The 13,052-nt window shown below is 45.5% G+C and overlaps 1 protein-coding gene across 2 annotated transcripts in view; it reads right to left on the reverse strand.

Annotated features, from left to right (window-relative positions):
• CCDC62 (coiled-coil domain containing 62) overlaps nt 1–12,988 on the reverse strand; it is a 58,320-nt gene extending 45,332 nt beyond the window's left edge. For both annotated transcript variants that reach the window (XM_020970172.2, XM_020970170.2), the window contains exons 1-2: nt 12,255–12,988; nt 994–1,189 (exon numbers count right to left, since the gene is read on the reverse strand). In XM_020970172.2, coding sequence (XP_020825831.1) covers nt 994–1,189; nt 12,255–12,281 — 223 coding nt within the window. In that variant the 5' untranslated portion in view covers nt 12,282–12,988. The remainder of the gene's footprint in view (nt 1–993; nt 1,190–12,254) is intronic.
• Nucleotides 12,989–13,052: the final 64 nt, after the last annotated feature.

Below are 13,052 nucleotides of genomic sequence, written 5' to 3' on the forward strand. Positions count from 1 at the left end.
TTCAGCACAGTGCCTTGGCCTGCCAAGATCTTTTGTCAATCCTGATTCTGCCATCCCTCCAAGCCACCCCTTCCAGCTTTCATGTCATCTGCAAACGGCAAATAAGTATGCCATCATTGGCTTTGTTAAAGTAATTGATAACAATGTTAATTAGCACAAGGCCAAGCACAGATCCTTACATTACTTCACTGGTTCTTCCAAGTTGGCATGGAATCGTTAATGACTATCCTTTGGGTCTAGTCATTCAACCAGCCCTGAACCCATTTAATCGCACAATCATCTAGTTTATAACTATTTACAATTTTAATAATCTGTAAATGCTCTGCTAAGATTTTAGGTAAATTACAGCACATCCTTCATCTACTTTGTCTAGTAATTTGTCAAAAAAGGAAATGAAACTAGTCCGGCACGACCTGCTTTTTATAAAGCCATGTGGTTATTTAAGACTACCACTTCCTTTTTGTTATTGTTCTCACTATCCCTTAATTTTTTTAAAAAAGTATTCCATTGATGCTCTCTTCTAATTTTTAAAATAACACTGTCACTTGCTAATGATTCTTGCCATGACAGAAGAATATTTGCTAATGTTCACACAGCACTTCGGGCTCACAGCATTTGATCCACGCTGCCCCAGTGCAATACTAACTATTTTTCCATTTGTGCCATAGGTTATCTACGTGGGCCGTATCTCTCAGGAGCCTGCTTGCTCCAATGGGGGCGTATAACGGTTTTTTCTAAGCTAAGCATTGGCATAGCACTGCCCATGCACCAGGTGCTGTGCTAATCACTCTGTAGAACACACTCCAAGCAGTGGGCATTTAATCAGTGTGTTCCTGCCCAAATTCTCCAGCATTCCTTCCAGTATTGCCCCTAGCAGTGTTGTGGGGATGGCTGGAAAGCACAACAGGGGGTCTGCTGGGGTGCAGCAGGGGGCTGGCATGGGGGGGGGTGTTGCTGCAGGGGAGGGGGAACACCTGGCTGGGCTGTACTCACTCTCTAATTTGCAGCATCTCTCTTCCAAAGTCAGCACTTTCTGCCGATCATCTTCCCACGCCAGAAGCTGTCTCTGATGTGCCAGAACCATCTCACTGAGCTCTCGGTCCCGGTCTCTTAGCTCCCCAATCAACAGGTGCAGCTCTTTCCGCTGTTTCTCGATAGTGTGGGTCTCAATTTCTGAATAGATGATGTTCTATGCAAAGAAAAAATGTTTCACCACCCCACAACTAAGAAAACGAATCAGAAAGCTAGCTGAGCTAACCTTGTTCAAAATAAGAGACTGGTTGCAAGCAATTACTTAATTCAGAGTTAAATGAATTTACTGATGTAATTCTCTTCAAGATTGACAAAAGAACACAAAGAAGCTATGGAATAAACATATAAAGACTACGTCCCCAGAGCAGTATCAACTAGTCCTCCTTTTCGGTATTTCGGGATGTTCTACCCATCCTACCCACAACACTAATAATACAAATAGCCCCATTTATATAGCGCCTTGAGGTTTGTGAAGCACTCTACAAACAGTTTCTCAATGGATCCTCACAATATCCCGTGGAAGTAGGTATGCTTATTATTTCTGTTTTATAGATGAGGCAGACAGAGGTTAAGTGATGTCAGGATCCCCATGCCAAGACCACCCCTCTCTTTTCACTCCTCTCTGTTTTCCAGAGCTAAGGCCCAGCAAGCAGGTGGGCCCTGAGCTGGGCACAACAACAGTCCTTTGCGCTCACCCTCCGGATGAACTCTGCTGCAGCTAAATCACAGTTCTGGTTCACACCAGCTTACCCCCCCCCCCACCCCCGTGGTCCCTGAGCTCAGCTAAGCACCTGCAGGAATCGTGTTCCGGTCAGGAGGCCCTGCTATGGATGGCTCTTTTCTCTCTAGCCTCATTGTTGCTGTTACCCTCACTGCCTAGCTCTTTGTCTAGCCACAATTATACATATCAAGGCTTAGCCTCGCTGCCTCAGGTCTCCCCACAGAGGAGGCCCTGGCATGCATGCCTAGCTTCCCTCCTCCAAAGGAGTAAAGAAGGCTTTTTGCTTATTATCTCTGTGAGCTCTTTGGTGTTATTTTATTTTATTTGTCAGAGTTGACAGTTGGTATAAAGCTTTTGCTAAAACCTTTATTGTCAGAGTTTGACAGTGACTTGCCCAGGATTGCATAGTTAATAAGCATCTGAGGTAAAATTTGAATTCAAATGTTCTGACTCTAAGTCTAGCACTCTATGCACTGCAAATCTCTCTTTTTTTTTTTTCTAAAAGGCTATTAGTCTAGAAGGGCAACTAGGGGGTGCAGTGGATAGAATGCCTGCCTTAAAATCAGAAAGACTTTATCTTCCTGAGTTCAAATCCAGCCTCAGACACTTACTAACTGTGTGACCCTGGGAAAGTCATGTAACTCTATTTGCCTCAGTTTCCTCACCTATAAAATGAGCTTGAGAAGGAAATGGCAAACCCCTCCAGTTAATTTTGCCAAGAAAACTCCAAAAGCGGTTGTGAAGAGCTGGACACAACCGAAGAGTAACAAAATGATTAGCCTAACACAGAAAAACTTGTGCGTTGTTTTTGTCATTGCTATAAACCCAAATTCTATCCCTCTTGGAACACGTTATGCTTTGACAGTAAGCTAAATTGAAGACTAAATGAGCCCATTTGCTCAATGGGGAGGACAATGAATTTTAAGCCTGTAAAAGGAAGAAAACTCTGTCTTGGGAGGCAGCATGACAGAGTGAACGAAGGGCCGGATTCTGAGACAAGAAAACCTGGATTCAAATCCTACCTCAGCTACTTATTGGCTCCATGACTATAACCATGACACTTAATTTTGACGAGGCTTCCACAGCTTCTTCATCGGTAAACTAGAGATAGTAATCCCTCCAGCATCAATCAGCAAGTCCTTAAGAAGCGCTCTCTAAGCACCAGGCACTGGGCTAGGTGAGTAGAGAGAGTAGAAATACGAAGTGAAAATCGCATTGATCGCACTCAGTTGATAGTGAGGTCCAAACAAGATAATATATCTCAAAAGCTTGGCAAACTTTGAAACGTCAGTTTCAATGTCAGTTGTGACTCATCTAACCCCCTTCAAAGACTCTGACCTCATCTTTCTTCTTGCTCTCCCAGCTACACCAAGCCAGCTGCCTGAACCGGCCTTTCCTTCCGGCCCGTGGACTTCTACCCTGAAGCCTTGGGCTCTGACCCACTGCCACGGGCACAGGGCGTGTACCCTCCCCTTCTCTTCACTCTTGCTCCACAGTCCTGCTATTAGAGGGCAGAGTCTGTTTGGTATGTTTGTTTTTACATCCCTAGAACTCAGCAAAGTGCTTTTTAGTAAACACTAAGTGCTTTTTCATTCATTCATTCACTCACTCCCACTGCTTCAGTGGCCATCTTTAAAATCCAGCCCCAATCAAACCCCTGACTGAGCTCCAGCCCTCAATGTCCAACTGCCTGCTGGACATCTCAACTGGATGTTGTCATGCCATGAATTCAACACACCTCAAACCAAACTCTTCATCTTTCTCCCCTAGATCTTCTATTCTTCATCTTTTGGCCACCCAGGCTTGAAACCTCTGTCACGGATTCTTCCCTCTTTCCCTTATTCCCCACATTCACCTGGCTGGGAAGTCCTTCTCCATGGTACTTCTACCATCTCTCTCATCTCTCCCTTCCACTCCAGGGCCTCATCATACCTCTTGCCAGAATTACTGGATGAGCTTGCTACCTGGTCTTCCTGGCCTCCTTTCTCTCTCTTCTCCCATCCATCCTTCACCCAGCTGCCAAAATAATCTTCCTAATGCATGTATCTGCCTGCTCCCTATTACCTAGAGCAGTGGTCTTCAAAGTGAGGTCTGCAGACTCATGGGGGGCCCCAAGACCTTATTACCTAGTACAGCAGTTCTCAAAGTGAGTTTCTTGTGGACCCATGGAGGTCCCTGAGACCCTACTGCCTAAAGTAGCTATCCTTCAAGTCGGGGGGGGCCATGATGTCAAAACTATTTTTACCACTTACTAAGATATCATTAGCTTATTAAAATACTCCTCTCTCTTCCAACTACATATCTAGGGCCAGATTTATTCATATACAACCACCAAAACAACATTATCACAAAAAGATTGAATGCAGAAGCACATATGAGACTCTAGCTGTCTTCCATCAATCTAGAATTAAAGACGTTTGCAAAAATAGGTTAAACACTGCCATTTTTCTCACTAATTTTTTTGTTTTGGAAAATACAGTTGTTTTTCACAAACATGTTATCTAATGTTAACATATAATGGGCTTACTATTGTTATTTTAAAGGAATAAGTATTTTAACATTTTATCCATTTAAATTTCTAATATGGTAACTATGGGTAGATATAACCCACAGAAACAAAAGCTCTGTAAGAGCTTCAATAATTTTTAAGATTGCAAAGAGGAGAGCCAGTGGCCTACAGCAGACTCTTCAGCACTGAAGACCCTCCCCAACACAGCTGTGATCTCCCTTTCCAGTCTCCTGTCCCTGGGCTCTCCTTCTCAGGCCCACACTCAGACAAACTGGCCCTGTAGCTGTTCCCTCAGCTCACTCTTCCCTTGCCAGGTTCCATGCATGCACTCAGGCCATGCCTCCTCCTCTCCGCCCACTAAAATGGCTCTCTTCAAGGGGCCAACCTTTCCGAGAAACTTGCCCTGGTTCCTCCATTTGATCTTTCCCACCTCACATTTTCTCTAAGCACTTTCTCTGTATGTATGCTTTGCCCTTATCACATTTTACCTTGCACCAGAGTTATTTGTGTACCTGTCATATTCCCTTTATTACACTGTGAGCTGCTTGAGGGCAGGGGCCATGTTGGGGTTTTTTCACCATTGTATCTCCAGGACATAGAACATTGCCTTGAAAATATCATTTATTTATTCTTCAAACATGGTTTATTTGTTTCTTAAGAAAAATGTTTTTTTTGGTTTTTTTTTGGCTAGACAATGGGGTTCAGTGACTTGCCTAGGGTCACACAGCTAGTAAGAAAAAAATGTTTTAACACATGGTTTCTCCATCGAACTTAGGCTGGACATGAGGTGGCTTGGACATACTCTGATTGGCGGGACTTTGACCTGCTCAGGTTCTAGCCAGCCAGTGTGCACCTCCTTGGCATCCTGGTGCCCCACTCCCTTACTTTCTGAGGGCTTATAGTACAGATGCTGAATTTGGTACAGACACCCAATTGGCCTAGTTATCTTCAGCTCTGAACTCCAGAGCCCAAGAGATCAACCAGGCCCAGCCTCCCCAGGAGCAGGGCTCTCCAGCATTCCAAGTATTTTAAAAATGTGTAAATGATCATGTGATTTTTAAAAATCCCACTAGAGAGAGGGGAGGCTCCAGAGTCACTAACACTTCACTTTTCCCCTCTCGGCCTTTGAACTGGCCAGCCCCCATGACTGGAAGGCATTCCCTCCTCACCCTTTCCTTCAAGCACAGAAGCCCTTTTCTGAAGGCTCTATCTCTTCTGTATCTATTTGAAGCGTGCCTAGATTTGCCTATACCGTCTCCCCCAAAGTTTTAAACTCCTCCAGGTGAAGAAATGTTCTACTCTTTCTACTGTGTCCCCAGCACCTGGCACAGTGCCTGAGCATAGGAATAAATGCTTAGTGGTTGATGGCCTTTGGCCTAGCAGTAGTTTTGATTTGCTAATAGTTTTCAGTGCTAAAAATCTGTTTACCACAACTCTAAATGTAATTTTAAAAATTAGGCACAACCAACATCATATTATACTTATATTAATTAAATGGTTATTATTCTTTTTTTAAAAGTTTATTTATTTTTAGTTTTCAACATTTACTTCCACAAGATTTTGAGTTCCAAATTTTCACTCCATCTCATCCCTCCCCCCACCCCAAAATGGCATGCATTCTGAATATCCCTTCCCCTAGTCTGCCCTGCCTTCTGTCTCTCCCCCCCCTTTCTCTTATCCCCTTCCCCTTCTACTTTCCTGTAGGGCAGGATAGATTTCTGTACCCTATTTCCTGTATTTCTTATTTCCCAGTTGTATGTGAAAACATTTTTTTAAAACGTGTTTTTAAAACTTTGAGTTCCAAATTTTCTCCATTCCTCCCTCCTCGCCCACCCTCATTGAAAAGGCAAGCAATTCAATATAGGTTACACATGTGCAGTTATGTAAAACACTTCCATAGTAGTCATGTTGTGAAAAACTAACTCTATTTCCCTTAATCCTATCCTGCCCCCACATTTATTCTATTCTTTCTTTTGACCCTGTCCCTCCTCAGAAGTATTCTTCTGATTACCCCTTTCCCAATCTGCTCTCCTCTCTATCATCCCCCTGCTCTCTTGTCCCCTTCTCCCCCTATTTTCCTGTAGGGTAAGACAGATTTCCATACCCAATTGAGTGTGTATGTTATTCCCTCCTTAAGCCAAATCCTATGAGAATAAGATTCACTCATTCCCTCTCACCTTCCCCTGTTTCCCCTCCATTGTAAGAGCCCTTTCTTTTGTTTTTTTTTTGTGAGATAATTTACCCCATTCTACCTCTCCCTTTCTCCTTCTCCCAGTATAATCCTCTCTCACCCTTAATTTTATTCTCCAGATATGACCCTTTCATCTTCAACTCACCCTGTGCCCTCTATCTATCTATCCACATATACATACATATTTTTTCCCCTCCAACTACCCTAATACTGACAAAGGTCTCATGAGTTATAAATATCATCTTTCCATGCAGGAATGTAAACAGTTCAATCTTAATAAGTCTCTTATGATTTCTCTTTCCTGTTTACCTCTTCATGTTCCACTTCAGTCTTGTATTTGAAAGTCAAATTTTCTATTCAGCTCTGGTCTTTTCATCAAGAATGCTTGAAAGTCCTCTATTTCACTGAATGACCATTTTTCCCCTGAAGGATTATACTCAGTTTTGCTGGGTAGGTGATTCTTGGTTGTAATCCTATCTCCTTTGCCCTCTGGAATATTACATTCCATGCCCTCTGGTCCCTTAATGTAGAAGCTACTAAATCTTGTATTATCCTGATTGCGTTTCCACAGTACTTGAATTTTTTCTTTCTGGCTGCTTGTAATAGTTTCTCCTTGACCTGGGAACTCTGGAATTTGGCTACAACATTCCTAGGAGTTTTCCTTTTGGGATCTCTATCAGGATGAGATCGTGGATTCTTTCAATTTCTATTTTGCCTCTGGTTCTAAAATATCAGGGCAGTTTTCCTTGATAATTTCTTGAAAGATGATGTCTAGGCTCTTTTTTTATCATGGCTTTCAGATAGTCCAATAATTTTTAAATTCTCTCTCCTGGATCTATTTTCCAGGTCAGTTGTTTTTCCAATGAGATATTTCACATTGTTTTCTAATTTTTCATTCTTTTGGATTTGTTTTACAGTGTCTTGATTTCTCATAAAGTCACTAGCTTCCAATTGCTCTATTCTAATTTTTAAGGAAGTATTTTCTTCAGTAAGCTTTTGGACTTCCTTTTCCATTTGGCCAATTTTGCTTTTTAGGGCATTCTTCTCCTCATTGGCTTTTTGGACCTCTTTTGCCATTTGGTTAGGCTATTTTTTAAGGTGTTATTTTCTTCAGTATTTTTTTGGGTCTCCTTTAGCAAGCTGTTGACTTGTTTTTCATGATTTTCTTGCATCACTCTCATTTCTCTTGCCAGTTTTTCCTCTACTTCTCTTACTTGCTTCTCAAAATCCTTTTTGAGCTCTTCCAAGGCCTGGGACTGATTCATATTTTTCTTGGAGGCTTTGGATGTAGGAGCTTTGACTTTGTTGTCTTCTTCTGGTTGAATGTTTTGATCTTCTTTGTTACCAAAAAAAGATTCTATGGTCTGACACTTCTTGCAAGGTTTGCTCATGATCCCAGCCAATTATTTGAGTTATAAACTCTTTATCAAGGTAGAGGTCTGCTTCCAATGTGGAGAATGTACTGTCCCAAGCTTCAGGGGTTTGTACAGTTGTTTTCAGAGATACTTCTAGGGACCTGTAAATTTTCAGTTCTTCCAACATGGTATGATAAGGGGAGAGGTGTTTGCTCCTTTTCTGGCCTGTTATCTGGTCTATGAGTGTCCACAAGCACTGTTTTCTGTCTTGGATGTGAGGAGGATTTCCCCTCTACCACCACTAAAGCTCTACCACGTCAGCGCTCCTCCTTGCCCCGGGACCACCACCTAGAACTGTGACCCAGATCCAAGCACGGGCAAAGCAAGAGAATCCTGCATCAGCAGAGAGATCCCTGCAATCCCCCTCTGATTAGCCACTCAGTCTGTGGGCTGGAAGCTCAAGAGACAGCCGCCACCCCAGGGCCAACCTGGAGAACTGGGGCTGAAACCTATCTTCTCTCTCACTGCAGAAACAGACTTTTTCCACTGAAAATGGCTATTATTCTTAATAGAATTATTCAAAAAGCAATATTGAATGTTCAACTATGTTCCTGTTATTCAGTTGTGTCCAACTCTATAATCCCATTTGGGGTTTTCTTGGCAGAGATACTGGAGTGGTTTGCCATTTCCTTCTCCAGCTCATTTGACAGATGAGGAAACTGAGGCAAACAAGGTGAAGCAACTTGCCCAGGGTCAAGTGTCTGAGGCCAGATTTGAACTCAAGGAGATAAATCTCCTGGACTCCAGGCCTAGCGCTCCATCCACCACCCCCTAGCTAAGGCTTTTCTTAGGAAGTTGTATTAATTAACCAAATTAACTCTTGTCTAGAAGAGAGCTCTTCCTTACCAGGAACTGACTAAGATATTCCAAGGTAGCTAGACAGAGAACAGAGAGAGAACTGGGCCTGGAGTCCAGAAGACCTGAACTCGAATTAGACCTCAGACAATTACTTGCTGTGTGACCCTGGGCCAGTCATTTAACTTCCGCCTGCCCCAGTTTCCCTGACTGTAAAATGAGGATCATAATAGCGCCTACCTCCCAGTGTGGCTGTAAAAATCAAATGAGATATTTATGGCACAAAGTAGGCCTAAATAAATGTTTGCTCTCTTTTCCTTCCCCTTCCCTTTCTCCAAAGAGAAAGGATTAAGATTAAGTTGGAAGGAAGGAAGTTTCTTGGTTTAACTCCTAGAATGAAGAGAAAATGATCCCAGAGGGAATGAGATAACAATTTTGTTATTCAGCAAAGGCTTAGGGCGCTAGGTCCTTAAGAAGAAAAATTAACACACCCCCCTTTCCCTTCTTCTCCTCCTTCCCTCCCCTACCTTTCTCTTCCCCCCAAGCTAAAAATGGCTTAGATACTAGACAGATGATAAATTATTTCTGTGCCTAAATGTAGCTCACAGTGTTAATATTTTTCCCGCAACACACTTCTGCGCATGCACCCACTCCGCCTGAACTTCACTCTTGTTAGCTCCCCAGAATCCAAGGCCACATCCCCAGGGAAGCCTTTCCTGACGCCCATAGTTGTAAATGACGTCTTCTTACTCAAACTGTTTACTATATCCATGACATGTATACTCAACAGAACTTAACATAAGCTGCTTGAGAGCAGGGACAGTTTTCTTTTGGGCAGCTGGATGGCAAACGCTGGGCCTGGAATAGGGAACACCCGAGTTCAAATCCAGTCTCAGACACTCAATAGCTGTACTACCCTGGGCAAGTCATTTAACCTCTGTTTGCCCCAATCCACTAGAGAAGGAAGTGGCAAGCCACTCCAGGATCTTTGCCAAGAAAACCTCCTGGACAGTATGCTCCACGGGGTTTAGAAGAGTCAGACAGGACCAAATAACACCAGACCCAGAACTTAGCATCTTGTCAAAGAGCAGAGGGTATAGAGGCAGTAAGATCTAGGTTCCAATTCCACCTTTGACATTTACTAGCTATGTGGCCATTAGCAAGTCATTCACTTCTCTGAGCCTCAGTTTCCTCAGTTTGTGAAATGAGAATAATGGAACTTAATATACTCAATGGCTCAAATGCATAAATGGAAGTGCTTTGCAAACTTTAGATTGTCAGTTATTAGGTGCTTAATATTGACTTGATTTTTTAAAAAAAGCAACAACAACAGGAGAATAGAGGCGAGAAATAAGAAAGGAGAGAGGGAAGGACACTAAGAAGAGGAGGAGAAAAAGAAAGTTAAGAAGATAGAAAGGATAAATGGAAAGCCTAGAAAGAAAAGAGGACAGCATCTCAGAGAGAAGAGAGGAGGGGAAGAAAGCAGACCTACAAAAGAGACCGGACCAGAAGGAGAAAGGCTATAATGCCAGAAAGGGGAACAGGACAGAAAAAAATAACAGAAGACCAGAGAGAGGAGGGAGAATGGAGGAAACCAAGTCAAGCTGCACTCAGTAAGTATCTGCTATGCGAAGGGCCCTCAGAAGCTCTCCATCTAGTTCAACTGAAGCCTGAACAAGAATTCATCTCTCTCTACAGTCTCACCAACATGTGGCCCTCCGACCTTTGCTCGAAGACCTCCCCAGTCACACTCCAGCACCCAGAACCACCCAAGGCAGCCCATTCCATTCTTGAACAGCTCTCAGTATTTTGGGTTTTTTCCTTTTTACACAAATTAAATGTGCATGTTGGTTACTTCCCCTCTTTGCTCCCAGGGCCAAAGAGAGCAAGTCAAAACCTTCCTCCATTCAAGAGTCCTTTGAATGCTTTGAAAGCAGCCATCACACTCCCCTCAAGGCTTCTCTTCTCCAGGCTAATCATTCCCAGTCCTTCCACTGACCCCCCAGTAACATGAACTTGAGAAGCAGTCAAAGAAAGCGGCCAGAAAGAGAAGACAGGAGGGTCTGAGGAGGAAAAGGACGGAAAAGAGAGGGCAGAAGACACTGAATTAGGATCTGAGACTCAGATCAGGAAGAAACCTCAAGCCACCCATCCCTCTTATTTTACAAATTAAGCATCAAAAGCAAGATTTGAACCCAGCATCCTTCTATCTTACCACACCATCTCCCTTGTGTGAAATATTGCAAAGTAAGAAGAATCAGGGGGGAAAAAACACACAATGATGGGGGATTAGTTGGGGGACAGGAGGAAGAGAGGTCTGGAACTGTAAATTCCACTTTTTGACCATCATCATGGCCATAACCAAATTGCTTAACCTCTCAATGCCCTCAAACAGCTCTAAGATTGCGGTACAGACAACCTGTGGATCTTCTTGGTGGAGGGAGCTTCCATGCAAGGAGTCGCAGGTCACCCCAATGAAGTCACAGGTCAAGGCCCCACTCCCCCTCCCAAAGCTTAATGTAATGACCAATCTTGACCCCAGAAAAAACGATAAGGAAATGCACTACTCTTATTTCTTTGGAGCGGTTGGAAACCACGGGTCCAGAATATTACAGGTGCTATCAGAGTGCAGTGGCTATTTCGGCTGATTTTTTAAAAATGTTTTGCTTTGTTAAAAGGCAAGACTCACCAGATGGTGGGAGGGGTATGTGGAAATGATGTACAGAAAAACAAAATGCATTAATTAACGCAGGGAGAAGGAAGGCAGCCCCTCGCTAAGCACAGTGTCCGGCTCACAGAAGGCACTTAATAAATGCTTGCTGCTTAATTGATTGACAGAAGAGGAGGACAGGAGAGGACGGGAAAAGGACAGAAAGAAGGGAGAGTAGAGAGAAAGGCAGGGAACAGCAGAGACAAGAGGGCAGAGAAAATACAGAAGGAAAGAAGAGAAAGCGGAAAGAAAAAAAGGGGAAAGAAGAAATCAATAAATCAACAAATATTTGTCAGGCACCTCCTTTGTGCCAGGCAATGAGCTAAAGAAGTTTAGGAACACAACGACAGAGAATGTAGCCGCAGTCAGGCAATGAGTTCACATGCTAAAGGAAGAATGGGAAAGGATGGTCCTAAGGGTCTGCTAGGTGCCAGGCAGCGCTAAGCCCTGCCCTCAGGGGTTACAGTCTAATGGGAGACTCCACGCAAACAGCGGTGCACAACAAGAAACAGAGAGGACAGATCGCGGCTGGGCTCGGAGGGAAGGACCCAAGACTAATCATGGGGGCTGGGAAGGCAGGAGAGCACAGAAGACAGGAGCGCTGAGCAGAGTGAGCACAAGAAGACGAGAGGAGAGCAAGGCAGGGCACGGGGGGAGGGGACGGCGAAGGAGTGGAAGGGGCCCGCCCAGCCGACAGGGGGCGGGCCAGGGGCGGGGGCCACGGCAGGGCGGAGCCTCCGGACAGCGGCACTGAGCGCCAGGGCGGGGCCACGGCCGGGAGCGGGGCCGGGCCCTGGGCCCCAGAGAGGCGGGGCGGGGTGGGCGGGGCCTCCGGACCCGGCACTGAGCGCCGGGGCGGGGCGGCGCCGCGCCGCGCGTACCTTGCGGGGGAGTGAGGTCGGGTTCATAGGTGGCCGCAGCGTGGTGGTCCCCGTCCGCCTCGGGAGAAAGTCGAAGTCGGCCTTTCACCTTGGAAACGCCATAGGCTTGCGTTCCCCAGACCGGCCGGCCAGGTCGCGGGGACTGGCCTCAAGCGGCCGCGGCCCCGCCTTCACCTGCCCAACTCAGTGCTCACAAACCGCCTTCCTGACTCAAACGCGGCCCGGAGGGCGAACCTGGGTCTCGCGAGAACTTGCGGCCCACGAGATCCCGGACCCGGGCAGCTGGCGGAGCTCGCGGCCCGCCTCGGCGGGGGGCCCTGAGGCTCTTGGGGACCTGAGGCTCTCGGGGTGACCGGCGGCCCGTCTGTCCCGGAAGCCCTTTCAGGGGCATTTCCCGGGGCCCGCTGCGCCGCCCCCCCAAAGCCCCTTCTCCCGGCTGGCCCGGCCGCGCGCAGACCCTTCTCTTTTCAGAGGAAACCTCGGGCTGCGTTCAGAAGCGAAGGGCAGCGCGGAAAGGCTGCTCGTCTTTCGAAGTCAGGCCTCTTTAAAATACTGAGTTCCTGTGTTTACGAAAAGAACTTTTCGTTACTGTCTGTCATCAGGCCTATGGAGAAATCCAGATCCAGGGGCTCACGTCAGCAGCTGAACAGGAACACCGCGTATACACAATCTATACGGAGGGTACCGGCTCACGTGGAGGGAAAGTATCTGCTACTAGGTGATTGACTGATGGACAGCAGAGGACGCCAGGAGAGGAGGGGAAAAGGACAGAAAGGGCTGCTTCAGCTCTCCGAGCTC

This window comes from Phascolarctos cinereus, unplaced genomic scaffold, assembly GCF_003287225.1.
Source record: "Phascolarctos cinereus isolate Bilbo 61053 unplaced genomic scaffold, phaCin_HiC Scaffold_4;HRSCAF=312, whole genome shotgun sequence".
Classification (NCBI taxonomy): domain Eukaryota; kingdom Metazoa; phylum Chordata; class Mammalia; order Diprotodontia; family Phascolarctidae; genus Phascolarctos; species Phascolarctos cinereus.